At 42.0% G+C, this 20289-nt stretch overlaps 3 protein-coding genes across 3 annotated transcripts; 1 reads left to right on the forward strand and 2 right to left on the reverse strand.

The window, feature by feature from the left end:
- Positions 1-12045: 12045 nt before the first annotated feature.
- On the reverse strand, positions 12046-13972 carry LOC140866931 (uncharacterized acetyltransferase At3g50280-like). Its single transcript, XM_073271993.1, has one exon. The coding sequence runs from the start codon at positions 13970-13972 to the stop codon at positions 12917-12919; it is 1056 nt and encodes a 351-aa protein (XP_073128094.1). The 3' UTR covers positions 12046-12916.
- Positions 13973-15934: 1962 nt separating this feature from the next.
- LOC140862161 (uncharacterized) lies at positions 15935-16835 on the forward strand. The gene is made up of 3 exons (XM_073265161.1): positions 15935-16201; positions 16320-16415; positions 16506-16835. Exons 1-3 carry the CDS (start codon positions 15935-15937, stop codon positions 16833-16835), a joined length of 693 nt encoding a protein of 230 aa, XP_073121262.1.
- Positions 16836-19107: 2272 nt separating this feature from the next.
- LOC140862162 (uncharacterized) lies at positions 19108-19623 on the reverse strand. The gene has a single exon (XM_073265162.1). It carries the CDS (start codon positions 19621-19623, stop codon positions 19108-19110), a length of 516 nt encoding a protein of 171 aa, XP_073121263.1.
- Between the last annotated feature and the right edge of the window lie 666 nt (positions 19624-20289).

The following is a 20289-nucleotide window of genomic DNA, read 5'->3' on the forward strand; positions in this document are numbered from 1 at the left end:
CATGTATTCCAAGAACAAGGCTACTATGAGTAGCTAAACTAGTTATCTCCTTTTCTTCAAAGGAGATAGATTTATGTAATAATATGTTGTCTGAATAAATTTCCAAAGCTCTTCCCTATCATGTTATTTTATTTAAAAAATTAAGCTTTTACCATACGCTCTAAGGTAGGAAATGAAATAGGGTTGTGCTAGCTGCTGCTGAAGGAGTCTGTGTCAGGAACCATCGGTTGCTATCGCGTGGTTTGGTTATGAGGAGCAACCTGTAAAACCCGATGGACATAACCCGGCAACAGTTTGGTCAAAGAGGTATTCTGCTTTATTTTACTGATGGAAGCATGATGAGATTAAGCCTTTGAATATTAAATAGGGAAAAAAAGGGTAGAATGAGCATTATTTAGTTTTAAGGACAAATTCAAGAAACTATTTAATGAATGAGGGATATATTTGGAACATGAAAGTGAAAGAGATATAATACGGAAAATGGAAAAAATACAGGAACATGTTTAGAAATTATCCTTATCTTTTGAATTTTAATAATTTTAGTTTTTTTATTGTGAATACAAACGTCAACGTTATATCAATATCATATTGATTCTTATATATCGACGCGCTACGTCAAATTAAAGAAAGAACAAAATTATCCAAAAAAAACTAAAACTAATTATACGATAATTTGATAGTACGTACCGATAAACAAGACAAACAAATATAATTCTTAAAAGGGCAATTTGCTCAAAAATCCTCAAATGCAAACATATTTTGCTTTGGGGTCCCTAGTCATAAAATGTGGTACAAAACAATACAAGATGTGGTACAAAACCATACAAGATGTGGTACAAATTAACAAAAAATGTGGTACAAAAAAATGGCTAGGGAGTGCAGAGCAAAACATGTTTGCATTGGAGATTTTTGAGCAATTTGCACTTCTTAAAATAGGGAAATCACAAATACAATATGATTGTTTTTTTTTAATTTTTATTGTATATATACTCAAATTGTGACGGCTTGCATGAACTCTGCATCATCTTCCAAAGAATGCATCATCTCCGGCGCCAAGCATGCCTCCACATCTATGCTGCCGGGTTTCGCCCCTTGAAAAACCGTCATAATCCCATCGATTTTATTCGCCATTCCGCTCCTTAGCGCGACTGGTTTCCCCCACCCAAAATCATTTCCATAAACGTTGAACCGGGGAGAACTTCCTACAGCAAAATCACTCTTCACAGATCGACTCAATACCGCCGGATTTTCCACCCAATTCTCGCAGAATTTCAAGGTGATGCGATTATCATAAAATGACTATCCGGGGGCGAGTAAACTCCCGGGCGAAAAAGATAGGTGAATATATTTGAGAGAGTGAGTCCTTGCTCAATTATCCAACCCTCCCTTAGCTTTTATAATGGTCCTCTTGGGCCTTCAATGATTACTGGGTATGGGCTAACTGACGACTTTTAGGGTGATGGGACGGTCATCACGTGTGATTTAGACATCCCATAGTTTAAGGAAAGAGCCCACTCCGTTGGAGCGTGGTCCATAATGATTTGGTCGGGGATTTGATCCTGACACACTCTAAGCAGACGGGGCTGTTTCCTGGCCTTGAGAATAAAGAAAACTTGGGCCCCCCCAGCTTTGCTTTATTTTGCTCTTACCCAGGTTCTCCCAGACCTCCCGGGGTCTCCTGAGTGCTTAGACGCCCTGGGTTATATCATCATTCGAGATACTCCTGGCACTCGAGGGTATAGCCACCCGGGGTATCCTACTAGGATATCACCACACTCCCTAAAAATAGTCGGGCTAGTACTTGCTCTGCTGTCCCGACCAACCGGGTTGTAGGGTATCACCCGGGGGATAGCCACCCGGGGTGTCCTACTAGGATATCACCACACTCCCTAAAGATAGTCGGGTTAGGACCTGCTCCGCTATCCCGACCACCTGGGTTGTAGGGTATCACCCGGGGGTATAGCCACCCGGGGTATCCTACTAGGATATCACCACACTCCCTAAAGATAGTCGGGCTAGGACTTGCTCTGCTGTCCCGAACACCTGGGTTGTAGGGTATCACCCGGGGGTATAGCCACCCGGGGTATCCTACTAGGATATCACCACACTCCCTAAAGATAGTCGGGCTAGGACCTGCTCCGCTGTCCCGACCACCAGGGTTGTAGGGTACCACCCGGGGGTATAGCCACCCGGGGTATCCTACTAGGATATCACCCCGGTATCCGAAACCCCCCGGGTGATGACACTAGCCTTACGTCGGCCCTAACCGCTTCGTACTGCGTATGTCAAAGATTCTGTCAGAGGTCGTTTTAGCTTCTGGAGCACGCTTTGAGTATCTGTCTAATGCCCCGATTTTATTATAATTGAGTTTAATCGAGATAATCAGAGTTTTTAGTGATTGAGGATCGTTTTGATATTTAACAGGGGGTTACTTTGCAAGATTGGAGAAATAAAGGACTGAAATGCAAAGGTTGAATTTTTATATTATTATTAGATGCAAGTTGGCCAATCATCCCATACCTCTCCTTCCTCCCTCCCTCTCTCGATCTCTCTCTCCTCCGGAAGCCATATCCAAATCGATTTCTCAAGCTTTTCTTCCGTCCGATTCGCTCGATCCGACCATTAGATTTTATTTCTGAGTTGAGATTCACGATCACCGCAACGAGGGCTCCGTTTAGACGTAAGTTTTGCTACGATCTCTTGAACTTCGATTTTGTTGAGTTGTCATAATTTGATAATATTGGAGTATGTCGTTCTTGAGCTAGTATAGATCGTGTATTCGAAGTCGGTTTGGAAAAAGAACGAATTTTGGATTTTATATGATTTTTGAGGCATTAATTCGAAAATGGGGATTTTGATTGAAGTTGGATTTGAGTTGTTTTGATGGTTTGTGATGATGATTGAGTTATTGTGATGTTGTTGGATGGTTTGTATTTTCGGATAGTTAGTTTATAGCCGTTATGCCGTCGAAATCGAGTTTGAGTTATCGATTTTGGTTCGGTTTGTTTTGTATATCGAATTTGATTGAGTTTGAATTCCGAGTTGATATTGAGTCCGTAATCGATGTTTTGACAGTTGATTGAGGATTCGGGAGTTGATCGAACTTGGAGACTTGTTTATCGATCGAAGAGTTTGAAGACGGTATAGATTGCTTGATTTATCGACTTTGAGTTTCGAATTTGTTTAGAGTTTGAATCGAATTGTCTCTTGTTTGACAGGTTTTCTTGAAGCCTCGAGAAAAGGTAAAAGATTACATCGATTAGAATGGGGTTGAATACTCGAGTTTGATTGATTCTCGAGCCCCGAAAATCACATACTGCATGTTATTTGTTTGTGTGAACTTGACTGATTATTCGTTTACACTTGCATTCATATTGAGCCGATTATTCTATTCGTTTTGAATATAGACGATTTAGGGAGCTATATTGAAGTGGCTTTGGATTTCAAGTTTTTCCAAGTGCCAGAATACTTCTTATAGTTGCTCTGAAGTCTAGGGGTTGAGTTGAACGACATCCACCCCGAATGGGTGTGTCGGTGAGTTGTTGTGAAGACTTGGCCCCGGGATCCCAACCGAATACTGATCGACATTTCGATTATCTGATTTGATAGTCCCGAGTTTGAAATCATGCATACATCCACTCTCATTTGTATTGATTAATGACTGTTACATATCAAGGTGGAATATTTAACTGGAATTGTATGTCTGTTTCTTTTACTTAGAAATTATATTTCTAACCGGATTATTCCGGCTGTTGTCTTTGTTTTGTATGTGTAACTTGACAACAGGAGGATCAGGAGCTGGACCGAGTCGTCCTGGTTAGATTGGGGGTGAGATTGATAGAAGTGAGACTCCGTGTCATAGGGTTGAGTCTATTTGGAATTGTATTAGTTTTGTTGAGCCGGTGGAACTCATTTATAAAACTCGACTGGTTATTGTATTTTGGGCATAACCTAGATTTGGCATGTTCTAAATATTGATTTGTATTATGTTTGAACTTGGAATGTTTAGAATTTCCTTGTTGGTTGTTTTTGCAGGCTCCTCGACCCCTCTGCCCATTTTGCCTGCGCACGCGCGAGGAGTTTGAAGAGGCTCGGGAGATTTTGCCCGCGCGCGCGCGAGCTCTCTTCTCGCGCGGGCACGAGCATCTCCGCGAGTCTCTGCTCGCGTAGCCTGCACGCGCGCGAGGTGATGACCTCGCGCGGGCGCGAGGCTTCTTTTAAAAAAAAAAACTTTTGATTCGTTTTCCGCGGCTTATTGTGTTCGATTATGATTAATTATTCGAGTTTAGAAGATTAGAAACGGGGTCTCACATTAAGTGGTATCAGAGCGATAAGATTCTTGGAGTCGAACTAGAGTGAGCGGGGTAGATCGAGTCCGCATGAATTGAACTCTCGCATGTGATTGATTTATTTAGATGATTATTTTAAATATGTGCGAGCATGCTTTATTGATTCTTGGATTAATTGAATTACATGAGTTGTGGTTTAATTTATAAAGCATGAATTATGTGATATATATCTGTCATTGTATATCTTTGAGATTCATGAGTTCTCAGAGCAGAGTTTTGGATACCGAGGTTTTGAGGTTGAGATTGAGATTGAGTTTGAGATATTGTATCCTAACCCCTTGATATCAGATGGCACCTCGACGATCTTTGAGAAGGAATCAACCACCTTTGACTCCTCCTTCTACTGAGAATCCTCCGCCAGTTATTACTCCTCCGAATGATCAGGATAGTACAGGAGTGGATCAGTTTGATGCAACCGCGACCCCGATGGAGACTCTTCTGAAGAGATTCCGATCTTTTTGACCGCCTACTTTAACGGGTACCGAGAACTCCGTTGCTTGTGAAAATTGGCTAGATGAAATGGATGAGCTCTTCGATTCCCTCGACTATACCGATGACCGCAGAATCAGGTTAGTCAGTCATCAGTTGCAGGGTGTTGCTAAGAATTGGTGGACCACAACCAAGAGAGCGAATGAGAACCGAGGCACCGCCATCACTTGGAGCTTGTTCAAGACTGAGTTCTTTAAGCGTTTCTTTCCTGTCTCATATCGAAAGGAAAAGGGTGCCGAATTTGCGAATCTTAAACAAGGGAACTTGAGCATTGAGGACTATGTGAGTAAATTTGATAGTCTCTTGAGGTTTGCACCTCACGTTGCAGATAACGAAGAATCCAAGGCCGACCATTTCATCAATGGATTGAACCCTGAGATATTTACCTTGGTCAATACCGGAAGACCCAACAACTTCGCTGATGCTATGGATCAAGCAAAGGGAGCCGAAGCCGGATTCTTGGTGCAACGAGATAATCAGGTAGCTCCTCAGTTTCAGCCTCAACAGTCTGTTCAGTTTCAGCCTCAACAGTCTCAGTATTAGTACCAACCGTCTCAACAGTCGAATCAGCCTCAGAGGTTTGAGGGAGGCAACAGTGGCAGAAACAGGCGAGATCAGTATCGGCCGAAGGGGAAGAATTTCAAGAAGTCTGGTAACAGTTCATCGAGTTCCAGTGGCTCTAGACAGTTCAGTTCTGGATAGAATTCTGGGTTTTCTGGAGCTTTGTGCAGCAAGTGTGGAGGACGTCATCCGAGTGATCAGTGTCGAGGCGTGTTTGGTAGTTGCAACATCTGCCAGCAGCCGGGTCATTTTGCTAGAGTCTGTCCTCAGCGAGGATCCGATAGAGCTCAGAACGGCAGTTCTTCACGACCGCCAGCTCAGCCCGAGAGATCAGCTTCTACAGTCCATTCCTTTCCGCCTCAGCAACAGAATCGTCAGGGAGGTAATCAGAACCAGAACCAACCTCCACGACAACAGGCGAGGGTGTTTGCCTTGACAGAGGATCAAGCCAATGCAGCCCCGAATGACGTGATAGCAGGTAACTGTTCGATCTTTGGTTATCCTGTGTTTGTTTTGATTGATACGGGTGCTTCTCACTGTTTCATCTCTGAAAGATTTTTTGTGATGCATGATTTAATTTTTGAGCCTTTATCTGATGTTGTTTCTATTACTTCACCTTTGGGTGGAGAGACTGTTTCGGTGAGATTGGTCCGTAACTGTGTGTTAGAATTCGAAGGAAATTCGATTGAGATTGACTGCATCGTACTTGGATTATCTGATTTTGACTGTATTGTCGGGATTGATGATTTGACCAAGTATAGGGCGACAGTAGATTGCTTTTAGAAAGTTGTTCGTTTCAGGCCTGAGATGGCAGATGATTGGAAGTTTTTCGGTAAGGGTTCTCGATCCAAAATTCCGTTGATTTCTGTGTTATCCATGTCACGTTTACTACAGAAAGGAGCAGAGGGATTCTTGATTTATGCAATGGATGTTCAGAAGTTTAGCCCTGAGTTGTCTGAGATATCGGTGGTTAGCGAGTTTCCTGATGTTTTTCCAAACGAGATTCCTGGTTTACCACCTATTCGAGACATCGGATTTAGCATTGAACTTACACCAGGTACTCAGCCTATTTCGAAAGCACCTTACCGTATGGCTCCGTTAGATTTGAAAGAATTGAAGGAACAGTTAGAAGATTTGATTGCCAAGGGATACATCCGACCTAGCGTATCGCCTTGGGGTGCACCAGTGCTTTTTGTGAGGAAGAAAGACGGTTCTATGCGACTTTGCATCGACTACCGCCAGTTGAATCAAGCGACGGTCAAGAACAAGTATCCTCTACCTAGAATCGATGATCTTTTTGATCAACTGCAAGGTTCTTCAGTGTATTCGAAGATAGATCTGCGATCAGGGTATCATCAGCTGAGAGTTCGCGACAAGGATGTGCCGAAGACAGCTTTCAGAACCAGATATAGGCATTTCGAATTCATAGTCATGCCGTTTGGTTTGACCAATGCTCCAGCAGTTTTTATGGATCTGATGAATCGTATATTTCAGAGGTATCTAGATGAGTTTGTCATCATCTTCATCGACGACATTCTGATCTATTCGAAGAACCGTTCTGATCATGCCGAGCATTTGAGAATCGTATTGCAGACCTTGCGGGCCGAACAGTTGTATGCTAAGCTATCGAAGTGCGAGTTTTGGTTGGACCGAGTGGTTTTCTTAGGCCACATTGTATCGGGAGATGGAATATCTATGGACCCCAGTAAGATCGAAGCAGTTATGAATTGGCAGAGACCGACATCAGTGCCAGAAATCCGAAGCTTCATGGGTTTAGCGGGGTATTATCGCCGATTTATCGAGGGATTCTCTTCCATTGCAAAGCCGATTACTCAGTTGACCCAGAAGAATGCACCGTTTGTTTGGTCCGAACAGTGTGAGGCTAGTTTCATTGAGCTGAAGAAGAGATTGACCAGCGCTCCAATCTTGTCTTTTCCATCAGGTACTGGAGGTTTCTCTGTGTACTGCGATGCTTCTCACCGTGGTCTTGGATGCATTCTCATGCAGAGGAAGCACGTCATAGCTTATGCTTCGAGGCAGCTGAAGCCTCACGAGACTCGTTATCCGATCCATGATCTCGAGCTAGCTGCAATCGTGTTTGCTTTGAAAACTTGGCGCCATTATCTTTATGGTGAGTCGTTTGAGATATTTTCTGACCACAAGAGCCTGAAATACTTGTTTTCCCAGTCCGAGCTGAATATGAGACAGAGGAGATGGATGGATTTGCTTAAGGACTTCGACTGCGAGATCAAGTATTATCCTGAAAAGTCGAATGCAGCTGCAGACGCTCTTAGTCGGAAGCTTTGTTCTTTGTCTTTTTCTACGATTGGTGTCTCTCAATTGATTGAAGACTGTTGTACTTCTGGTTTGGAGTTTGAGACCGATAGGAGATCCATCAGAGTTTTTGCGATTCATGCCGAGCCAGAGTTGTTTCAGTTGATCAGAGAGGCACAGAGATCCGATCCGAGCATTCAGAATTCGATAGAAAAGGTCCGATCAGGTCATCAGTCAGAATTTCAGGTCAAGGAGGATGTTTTGTTTGTGAATAACCGTATTGTTGTACCCGACATTTCTGAATTGAGACAGCGTATTCTTCGAGAGGCGCATTGCAGTCGGTTTAGTGTTCATCTTGGAGGCCGAAAGATGTATAATGACTTGAAGACTCAGTTCTGGTGGAAGCATCTTAAGGGAGACGTCGCGAGATTTGTGTCCCGTTGTCTGAATTGTCAACAGGTGAAAGCCGAGAGGAAAAAACCGGGTTGTTTGTTGCACAGCTTGCCTATTCCGGAATGGAAGTGGGATCATATCTCTATGGACTTCGTCACCAAACTACCGCGTTCAGTCAGAGGTTGTGATGCGATTTGGGTAGTGATTGATCGGTTGACGAAATCTGCTTGCTTCATTCCTTATCGTATGACATACCGTCACGATCAGATGGCCGAGTTGTATGTCAGAGAGGTTTGGAGATTGCACGGCGTGCCAAAGTCGATAGTATCAGACAGAGATCCAAGATTCACTTCTCACTTTTGGCACAGTTTGTAGGAGGCATTGGGTACTCGTTTGCACTTGAGCACAGCGTATCACCCTCAGACCGACGGTCAGTCCGAGCGTACGATCCAGACTTTGGAGGATATGCTTCGCACTGTAGTGCTTGATTTTGGATCAGGTTGGCAGGAGTCCTTGCCTCTATTGGAGTTTTCGTATAATAACAGCTTCCAGGCGAGTATTGGAATGACACCTTTTGAAGCTTTGTACGGGAAGAAGTGCAGATCTTCGTTATTTTGGGATGAGATTTCAGAATCACCTGAGTTGGGTCCAGATATGATTCGCGATATGGCAGAGCAGGTGAAGTTGATCCAGTCAGAATGAAGACAGCCCAAGATCGACAGGCCATGTATGCGAATGTCAGACGCAGACCACTGTGTTTCGAGCAGGGAGACCGTGTGTTTCTGAAGATTTCTCCTTTCCGAGGCACTGTCAGATTTGGGAAGAGAGGAAAAGTTTCTCCAAGGTTCATTGGTCCGTATGAAATTCTGGAGAAGATAGGCGATCTTGCCTATAAGATTGCTCTTCCTCCGTCTCTTTCAGGTATCCACGATGTGTTTCACGTTTCGATGCTACGGAAATATCATCCGGATCCGTCTCACGTTCTTCAGCCGGACGAGGCCGAACTTGATGAGACTCTGAGTTACTTCGAGCGACCGATTCAGATTCTTGACAGAAAAGAGAAGCAGCTCAGAAACAAGTCGATTCCGTTGGTGAAGATTCAGTGGAGTCGTCACGGAGTTGAAGAAGCGACTTGGGAGACCGAATCCGATATGAGGCAGCGATTTCCAGAGTTGTTCGATTGAGGTGAGTTAGTCTTCAGTTTGTTTCATTTTGTTCAGTCTGTGATCTGTCAGATTTCGAGGACGAAATCGAATCTTAGAGGGGGAGAATTGTAATGCCCCGATTTTATTATAATTGAGTTTAATCGAGATAATCAGAGTTTTTAGTGATTGAGGATCGTTTTGATATTTAGCAGGGGGTTACTTTGCAAGATTGGAGAAATAAAGGACTGAAATGCAAAGGTTGAATTTTTATATTATTATTAGATGCAAGTTGGTCAATCATCCCATACCTCTCCTTCCTCCCTCCCTCTCTCGATCTCTCTCTCCTCCGGAAGCCATAGCCAAATCGATTTCTCAAGCTTTTCTTCCGTCCGATTCGCTCGATCCGACCGTTAGATTTTATTTCCGAGTTGAGATTCACGATCACCACAACGAGGTCTCCGTTTAGACGTAAGTTTTGCTACGATCTCTTAAACTTCGATTTTGTTGAGTTGTCAAAATTTGATAATATTAGAGTATGTCGTTCTTGAGCTAGTATAGATCGTGTATTCGAAGTCGGTTTGGAAAAAGAACGAAGTTTGGATTTTATATGATTTTTGAGGCATTAATTCAAAAATGGGGATTTTGATTGAAGTTGGATTTGAGTTGTTTTGATGGTTTGTGATGATGATTGAGTTATTGTGATGTTGTTGGATGGTTTGTATTTCCGGATAGTTAGTTTATAGTCGTTATGGCATCGAAATCGATTTTGAGTTATCGGTTTTGGTTCGGTTTGTTTTGTATATTGAATTTGATTGAGTTTGAATTCCGAGTTGATATTGAGTCCGTAATCGATGTTTTGACAGTTGATTGAGGATTCGGGAGTTGATCGAACTTGGAGACTTGTTTATCGATCGAAGAGTTTGAAGACGGTATAGATTGCTTGATTTATCGACTTTGAGTTTCGAATTTGTTTAGAGTTTGAATCGAATTGTCTCTTGTTTGACAGGTTTTTCTTGAAGCCTCGAGAAAAGGTAAAAGATTACATCGATTAGAATGGGGTTGAATACTCGAGTTTGATTGATTCTCGAGCCCCGAAAATCACATACTGCATGTTATTTGTTTGTGTGAACTTGACTGATTATTCGTTTACACTTGCATTCATATTGAGCCGATTATTCGATTCGTTTTGAATATAGACGATTTAGGGAGCTATATTGAAGTGGCTTTGGATTTCGAGTTTTTCCAAGTGCCAGAATACTTCTTATAGTTGCTCTGAAGTCTAGGGGTTGAGTTAAACGACATCCACCCCGAATGGGTGTGTCGGTGAGTTGTTGTGAAGACTTGGCCCCGGGATCCCAACCGAATACTGATCGACATTTCAATTATCTGATTTGATAGTCCCGAGTTTGAAATCATGCATACATCCACTCTCATTTGTATTGATTGATGACTGTTACATATCAAGGTGGAATGTTTAACTGGAATTGTATGCCTGTTTCTTTTACTTAGAAATTATATTTTTAACCGGATTATTCCGGTTGTTGTCTTTGTTTTGTATGTGTAACTTGACAACAGGAGGATCAGGAGCTGGACCGAGTCGTCCTGGTTAGCTTGGGGGTGAGATTGATAGAAGTGAGACTCCGTGTCATAGGGTCGAGTCTATTTGGAATTGTATTAGTTTTGTTGAGCCGGTGGAACTCATTTATAAAACTCGACTGGTTATTGTATTTTGGGCAGAACCTAGATTTGGCATGTTCTAAATATTGATTTGTATTATGTTTGAACTTGGAATGTTTAGAATTTCCTTGTTGGTTGTTTTTGCAGGCTCCTCGACCCCTCTGCCAATTTTGCCTGCGTGCGGGCGAGGCATCACCTCACGCGCGCGCGAGGAGTTTGAAGAGGCTCGGGATATTTTGCCCGCGCGCGCACGAGCTCCCTTCTCACGCGGGTGCGAGCATCTCCGCGAGTCTCTGCTCGCGTAGCCTGCGCGCGCGCGAGGTGATGACCTCGCGCGGGCGCGAGGCTTCTTTTTTAAAAAAAAAAAACTTTTGATTCGTTTTTCGCGGCTTATTGTGTTCGATTATGATTAATTATTCGAGTTTAGAAGATTAGAAACGGGGTCTCACAATCTGTGCCGTTCAATTCAAAATACACAGCTCAGATTGCTTTGGCCTTTTCGAGTATTTAATCCATGTGACCCTTCATCCTTGTACTCACTGTTTTCCTCCTTGCATGATTGTCCTCTGGTTTCCTGCGCCTTTCTCCTGCTTCCATCACTCGTTCCTTTGCACTCTCTTATTTGCTCTTTAAACTGTAAGTTCCTCCTTCCCTTATGTCTACCGGTACATATTCTACCTCTGGGGCGAATTCCAAAGGCTCGCCCAGAGACGAAGTGCCAAGCGGTAGCTCGAGCGATGCTCGCTCCGCCTCTGCTTTTCCTTCCCGGCCCCGTTTTTCTAGAAAAACCTCTCATCCTAAAACTTCCGCGGCTTCGTCTTCCCACGTGAAGGGAAAAGGAAAAAAAAAAAAAAGAAGAACCCTACACCCCTCGCATCTGCCCCTCCAGCCCTAGGTTGGTATACCTATCTTCCCAGCACCCTATCCCAAGGTGCTGCGGAGGAACTGCGCGGCTCAGGGGAAATCCCTTTGTCGTATTCTTTATTCCGCCCTTTACCAGGGAGCACCCCTGACACCCCTCCGGCAGGTTGTTATACCTTCTTTCGAGATCAAATCCGCAGTGGTCTTCGATTTCCTATTCCTCCCTTCTACCTGGCAGTTGCCGATTTCTTTAGAGTTCCACCCAAACTCCTTCCGAATTATGGCCTCCACTTACATTCTTTTTAAAATGCACAATTTAGCTATCACCCCTCTCGTGCTTCACTATTTTTTTACCTGTCGATTTAACGAAGGGGCCTTTTCCCTAGCTGCCCGGCTGAACACCCGCTTTCTTTCTGATATCCCCTCTTCTTTGAAGGGATGGAAAGAAAGGTATTTTTTCATCCGTCCCCCGGCTCCTTTTACTTTTAGGACCGGGTTCTTGTCCAGTCTCCCCTCGCAACCTGAGCTCCCTGACCATTATAAAGTCGAGGAGGCTTATGTTCGCAGCCTGGCCTTAGTTGGCAATAAAAACTTTTCTTCTCTTGTCCTTTTAACAAACGAGAATATGATAGCTTACGGGTTGAGTACCCGGGTGGAAGATCCCCTTAACCAGGTGATCGACGCATACGGTGCCCCGGGAGCTCAACCTGGTAACTTGTGATTATCCTATTCCTATTTGTTTTGATCTCTTTCTCACGTGTGATTTAGACATCCCGTAGTTTAAGGAAAGAGCCCACTCCGTTGGAGCGTGGTCCATAATGATTTGGTCGGGGATTTGATCCTGATACACTCTAAGCAGACGTGGCTGTTTCCTGGCCTTGAGAATAAAGAAAACTTGGGCCCCCCAGCTTTGCTTTATTTTGCTCTTACCCGGGTTCTCCCCAGACCTCTCGGGGTCTCCAGAGTGCTTAGACTCCCTGGGTTATATCATCATCCGAGATACTCCTGGCACTCGGGATATAGCCACCCGGGGTATTCTACTAGGATATCACCACACTTCCTAAAGATAGTCGGGCTAGGATTTGCTCCGCTGTCCCGACCACTCGAGTTGTAAGGTATCACCCCGGGGGATAGCCACCCGGGATGTCCTACTAGGATATCACACGGCTACTTGGCCCGTTTGCTGCACACCAACCGGTGCAGCTTCAGCGCAGCACGCCCCAGCCCGTTAATATCCGAGAGATCTTCGGGCACGTTCAGGAGAGTCCAGGCGACGTAAACTGCATTTCCGAAATAGCCTTGGGGCAGGGGAATTCTTGATCTTGCGCCGATTATCAGAACGAAGGGTATTCCCTTGTTTTCAGGAGCATTTTCCAGGCGGACCCGTTTCACGGATCGCCATAAATGAGCTAAAAGTGATTGGAAAGTCGAGATTCGGCTGGTTCCGGCTTTGGTGTTTGCCTTTTCTTTGAGTTTAGCCATACTATTTTTGCTGAAATGGAAAATTCTTTCGAGCAATATTGCAGGTGGGTTACTCAAGGAACTTCTTTGGTCGACCGATGTTGCCGGAATCGGGATCTGGCGATGCTTACTGGCGAGATTGGGAGGAAGCCATCGCTGGAGAACTGGTGGCTTTGATATTGCATCAAACCCACGGGAAATCTCCGACCAAGAATTGACGAAATGCCAGAAGGATTCCCCGTCTACAACAGCATGATTTGCTGTGATACCGATGAAGAATCCATCCACAAGTTGAGTGACTTGCACGCCCAACAAAGGCTTACAAGTGTCGCAATTGAAAACCCCTTTAAAGGTGAAAAACGAAGAGACGATCTCCGGCACATAGGCTGGCTCCACGATATCGGACACAGACATGCCATGTGCGATTGCATGAGCGAATTCAGCGCCGGCATTGTTGCAATCGATGAAAAAACAGATCATGGTGTCATCTTCCTTGTTCTTCTTCTTCTCGGTACCGATGCGGCCTGATAATGGAGGGAAGTCGTCCAAGGTCCGTGAAAGAGAGTTCTTGAGGCGATCGATGAAGCTGGTTTTCTTGAATCCTTGGGTTTCATGATCATCTGGGTTTTTGTATACGAGCCCTCTCTGATTTGGGGGCCGTATTATGAACTGGAGATCCCATGGAGATAGCTCGATCCTGGATCCGCCATTAGTGTTGGACATTGCAACAAGGCATGAAGAAATCAAGGTTACTTCCGCCATGATTGAATTATTGACATAGTTGGAAAAATCCTCTGCCACATGTTTTATATATTGCATTTTTTAATTGTTGTGACAAGGCCAAATTTATTAGGAGAAATATGATTTTTTTTTTATCTTCGTTATAATTCATCTTCTTTAATTTGTTGATTTTGATGTCATAATTAGTTTTTTAAAATTTTTGTTTTGATACATTGATTTTTAGTTTTTATTTGGTTCAATTCATCAATTGCTAATATGTAATCCGATAATTTAATTTTTTCTCGTGTTACATGAATATTTTCCAGTAATATACAGGGCCGAACCTTTTATGAGGCCAACCAAACAACCGATTCAAGGCCCAACCCAGCAGAAGCCCAATACTTTTAAATTTTTTTTTATTATACATACATGTATTAATATGTTTAGTGCACAAATGACATAATCAACTCAATTATAAATAAAAAAAATGGCTCAATTCAAAAAGACCTAATAAAATAATAAATCAATTTTATTGGCCACGGACTACCTATCACGTTTAGGCATTTCACATTTGCACAATTGCACTTTCTCTTTGTCTATATTTTGCTCTCACGAAGTGGAGAGTCTTAGATTTCTCTTTGAGGTTTCTTCCCTCCTTCAATTTCAGCTAAATATTTTCATTATATCTCATTAAATAAGGGTTTGAATACTTTTTTGTTTTTAATAGGTATAATTTGTGATTTTGATGAATTTTGGGCAAGTTTTATTATTTTGTATCTATTCAATATTGAATTATTGATTTAGAATGGTTGATTTTGTTTTAGTTTTTTAAAAATTTTTAATACATAATTTTTTATTGGATGATTGAAAATTTTGAGAATTATTATTTTTAATAATATGTAGATTTGAAAAACTAAATTTTAAAGTCATTCACCTTAACAAGAGGACTCATTTTTAATTTGTCGCCTAAGGCCCCATTGAATACAGGTCCGGACCTGGTAATATATCATCATGTTGTTACATTATAACTTTGACAATTAAAATAGGATCGAAAATAAAAAAATTAATTCTTCGAAATAAAATTTTAAAAATTTAGTGGAGCAAAATCCAAATAAGTCAAATCAATTGACCAAAACAGATATTTTCCTGATTTATTATTAAGCTGCAATTAAAACTTGATATACTTAATTACAACCAATTATTAGTGTAACGAGGAATGGTATGATAAATTTGATACATGAAATAGAAAGAATTGTCAAATACTATACATACAACTGTGAATGACTTAATTGAGTCCAATGTAAGACATTTAACAAAACCTATGTTAAAACTTACAAAATCAAAAGATTTTCCAATATTTTGTAAATAGACGTACATATAACTTAATAACACGATATGCATATTGATGAGCCCCTTTACCTTGTCATTCTGTGTACTTTAGTTTTTTGAGGGGTTATTATTTTTAAAAAATAATAATAATAGGTGTACCTATTTGATTTTATAGATATTATTTGTTGCATATATAATTTATAAACAAATAAACATCATAATTTGTTAAAATCATTTTATAAATTGGTCTATATTTATTTTTATCATATTCGGGATCGAGATCGGGTAACCAAGATGATGATCACCGGATTTTTATCTGGTCTCCTTATGGAGGGTAAGTTCAAAATGCTTTAATAGTAACAGATTGATATTTGTCAATTTAATGTATCGTTTTTATTATTGAGAATGTATTAACGGATATAAACACAGATTTCTTCCCACGAAGAATGGGATTCATGGTTTCTTGAAGCAGAAATTCAAGCAGCAGCTTTGTGTTGGCGGACACTGCTGGTTTCACGTCACGAAGGCTCAGCATGATTGATGTTTTGAGCAGTTTGCGGTATCTAATTATATTTATATTATTTAATAATTTTCAAAGATAATAATAATTATATTTTGTATAATTTTTATTTTTAATGAAATTGCAGTTGGAGTATAGATGGGAAATGCGTCAAAATGACGAGGTCAAGAAAAATTTGGAAAAATTTGTGTGCTCGGTCCTACCGTCGCACATTATGTGAGTGGAGGACTTCTGGTACTGTGCCAGAGATTGTAGATCGAGATATATGGGCGGGATACGAGGCACATTGGGCCACAGAGGGATGGCAAAGATTATCGCAAAGCTACAGGAACAACAAACGTAGCAAACCTGAAGGCCCAGGAACGGGTATCACCAAGCATGTGGGCGGCTCGAGGCCATGTGCAGTGTACGCTGATAATCTGGTAAGTTTTATTTATAATATAGAATTTTATTCATCAAAACATGGATTTCAATTTCAATTTTTACTTATCAATTTACAATATATCTAACAACTTTTACGCACGTACGATGCTGCGGAAGGAGCTAAACCGAGATCCTACTAGCTACGAGCTTCTTATTGCTACGCACAGATGTCCGAATGGGAAATTCGCAGACGAGAAATCCAGACGGATTACGGTGCGTACAAATTCAATTATGCGATTTTCGTTATTTATGTTATTGCAAATCATTTTATGTTTTTATATTCATAAAATGTTGAGAGAATAGGCGGAGGTAGAGCGTCGAATATCAGAAAATTACACGTTCAGGCCGGATGCAGAGGCGCATAGTGAAGATGATCACCCTTCGGTTGAGGAGACGAACAACATCTTTTTCGATGTAGTCGATGGTGTGAGTCATCGACGAGTATATGGTATCGGTTCTGTCGCAGAGATCATTTACTTGGATGAGATGACTCCTCGTCCACGTGGTCCGAGTCGGATGAGGGCCACTGTTGCGGCCCAGGATGAGGCGATTCGTGCCGCCAAAGAGGAGGCGAGGCTCGCACAAGAGCAGTCCCAACGACTAGAAGATGAATATAGGCTCGCCCGAGAGTAGTCGCAACGGATGGAGGCTGAACATGCAGGGATGAAGAAAAGCCTGGATGAAATGCGACGAGTGATGGCTTCGTTGATGACTGCCCTTAAAAAGGGTAAACAAAAAAAACCGCCAGCGACACCCGTGCTCCACAAAGCGGATGGAAGTTGAGGAGCACGACGTTGCTTATACAGGAGCTCACCCATCATCATCAGCATGGAGAGGATGAGGAGGATGACGATGACGACGACGACGAGACACAGACTCCTCCGGATTACAGTCCATTTATGTCGTAGTATTTATCGTTCATTTATAGTTCGAACTAAATTTTAATAATATTTATGTGTTTATCTGTTACTTTGTATGTCATTAATTTATGTTTTAATTTTTTACTATTATTAATTATGTATATATTATAAATATATATTACATATATTATATAATGTATATATATAATAGCACCGAATTTAAAAAAAAAATGGATTATATTTTTCGACGGTTTTTAAAGAAACGTCAAAAATTTTACGACGTGTTGGAAAACAACTGTTGGAAAATTTATCAACGGTTGTCTATACATCTTTGTACTCCCCGGATGAACTGAGAATTTTGACTTTTGTGCTTTAGACATGACTTCATTCCGAAGGTCACTGGCGTCTGGTACCCACAGTTGTCCTTTCATCCATAGAACTCCTTTATCATCCACTTGAAAGTCTGGTAACTTACCCTCCTTGATTTTCTCTTTGAACTTAGCCAACGACGGATCTAGCTCTTGACTCAATTTGACTGTTTCTCGGAGGCACGGTTGAGCCGTTAATGAAGCTAGAACATTTTTGCTCATGTTCTTTCGACTCAAGGCGTCAGCCACTTTATTGGCCTTACTTGGATGATAGCTTATGATTAGATCGTAATCTTTTAAGAGTTCGGTCCATCTTTTTTGTCTCATATTCAGCTTTTTTTGCGTGAATAAATACTTGATACTTTGGTGGTCAGTGAAAATTTCACACTTGGCACCGTAGAGATAATGCCTCCAAATTTTTAATGCGAACACTACTGCTGCTAACTCAAGATCATGAGTGGGATAGTTTTTCTCATAAGGTTTCAGCTGCCTAAATGCGTAGGCGATCACCCTTCCTTCTTGCATCAGCACACATCCTAAACCTCTCTTCGATGCATCACTATAAATTGCAAAAGTTTTCCCTTCCTCGGGTAGCACTAGTACGGGTGTAGATGCTAACTTTTCCTTCAAGGTCCCGAAACTTTTTTCACAGTCTTCATTCCAATCGAACTTTACATTATTTTGGGTGAGTTTCGTAAGAGGTATAGCTATTGAAGAAAATCCTTCAACAAATTTTCGATAATAGTCAGCTAACCACATGAAGCTTCGAATTTCAGTCACTGTCTTGGGTCTAGGCCAGTTTGTTATTGCTTCAGCTTTCTTGGGATCCAACGAGACTCCGACTGCTGAGATTACGTGTCCCAAGAATGCCACGCTGTTCAACAAAAATTCACACTTCTTGAATTTGGCGTAAACTTTATTATCCCTTAAGGTTTGCAGTGTAATACGGAGATGTTCTTCGTGATCCTCTTCACCAGGTGAGTAAACGAGGATGTCATCAATAAAAACCACCACGAATCTGTCAAGAAATGGTTTGAACACCCGGTTCATGAGGTCCATAAATGCTGCAGGGGCATTTTTCAAGCCAAACGACATTACTAAAAATTCGTAGTGTCCATATCTTGTTCGAAAAGCCGTCTTTGGAATATCCTCTGTCTTTACCTTTAATTGGTGATAGCCCGACCGGAGATTTAGTTTGGAGAAAACAGTAGCACCTTTAAGTTGATCAAACAAGTCGTCTATCCTTGGAAGAGGATACTTGTTCTTGATTGTGATCTTGTTGAGCTCTCTGTAATCTATACAAATTCTCATGCTTCCATCCTTTTTTTTGACAAATAAGACGGGGGCTCCCCACGGGGACGCACTCGGTCTAACTTGCTTCTTGTCCAACAACTCTTGTAGTTGCTCTTTCAATTCCTTGAGTTCCGTTGGTGCCATTCGATAAGGGGCTTTCGAAATCGGAGCAGCACCCGGTTCTAGTTGAATCTCAAATTCAATTTCCCGATCTGGAACCATTTTGGACAGTTCCACCGGAAAGACATCCAAAAATTCTCGTACAATCGGAATGTCTTCTATTTTGAGCTCTAGTTCTTCTTTTACCTAGCTTACCATAGCCAGGTAAACTTCTTTGCCACTTTTCATCGCCTTCAATGCTTGGGTGGCTGACAAAAGGGGTTTTCACATCTTGGTCTTGCCTTGAAATGCAATTTCTTCGTGGTTTGGGGTTTGAAGTTTAACATTCTTATCCCGACAACTAACCACTGCATGGTTTCTAGATAACCAATCCATCCCAAGGATGACATCAAATTCCATCATGTTTAGTTCAACCAAATCAGCATCAAAGATTTGTTCACAGACACATATCTTACATTTTCTATGTATCTTGAGTGTCTCAATTATCTTGTTAGTAGGGGATGCTACTCTTAGTGTTTCAGTTAGTTTCTCAGAGATAAGCCATATCTTCTTAGTAAATCTCTTAGATATAAACGAATGAGTGGCACCACAATCAAATAAAACATATGCAGGATTAGTATTGATTAAAATGGTACCTGCCACGACTTCATTCGCATCATCTGCCTCTTCTTGTGTGACAGCAAACACATGGGCATTGGGCTTCGTCTCTTTTGGTTGGGCCTGCGCAGTACTAGCATTCGGCCTGGTCCTTTGCTTTACTGGTTCAGGACAATCAGTCATTTGATGCCCCAACTTCCCACAATTAAAACAGGCGCCGGTTTTCCGATGACATTCCCCTTCGTGATGGAAATTGCAAGTACATTCCCTTGGGCGGTCCACCATATTGGTTTGGGCGCTTGGGTTTTGGCCCGATTGCAAAATATTGGTCAGACAGAGGTCGCTTGTTCTTGAAGTCGTTTTCACGACGTTGGATATCCGATTCAGCACGGATATCTGCTCCCATCAAGTCTGCAAAGTTGGCAGGCTGATTAACTGCTAACGCTGACTGGATTTGGCTATTCAACCCCTTTTTGAATCGGTGAAACTTCAGATCCTCATCTCCCATAATGGTAGGGGCGTAAGACCCGAGCTCGTTGAACTTGGAAGTGTACTCCACCACTGTCATGTCTTAAGATTGCGTGAGGTTTTCACATTCGCTTAGCTTTTGTATACGAACCTCCGCTGGAAAGTACTTCTTTAAAAACGCAGTACAGAACTGTTGCCATGTGATTGGCCCCGCGGCTAACATAGCAGGTGAAATGGCTTCCCATCATTTCCTTGCCTTGTCCTCCAGAAAAGGAAATTCACCTCCACTTTAAGTGCTTCAGAGACTTCAAGTAAACGCAGTTGGTCCTCCATTTTCTTCATCCAATTTCGTCTCACCTCTGGGTCAGCATCTCCCTTGAA

The sequence above is a fragment of the Henckelia pumila genome, chromosome 4 (genome assembly GCF_033568475.1).
Source record: "Henckelia pumila isolate YLH828 chromosome 4, ASM3356847v2, whole genome shotgun sequence".
NCBI classification, from domain to species: domain Eukaryota; kingdom Viridiplantae; phylum Streptophyta; class Magnoliopsida; order Lamiales; family Gesneriaceae; genus Henckelia; species Henckelia pumila.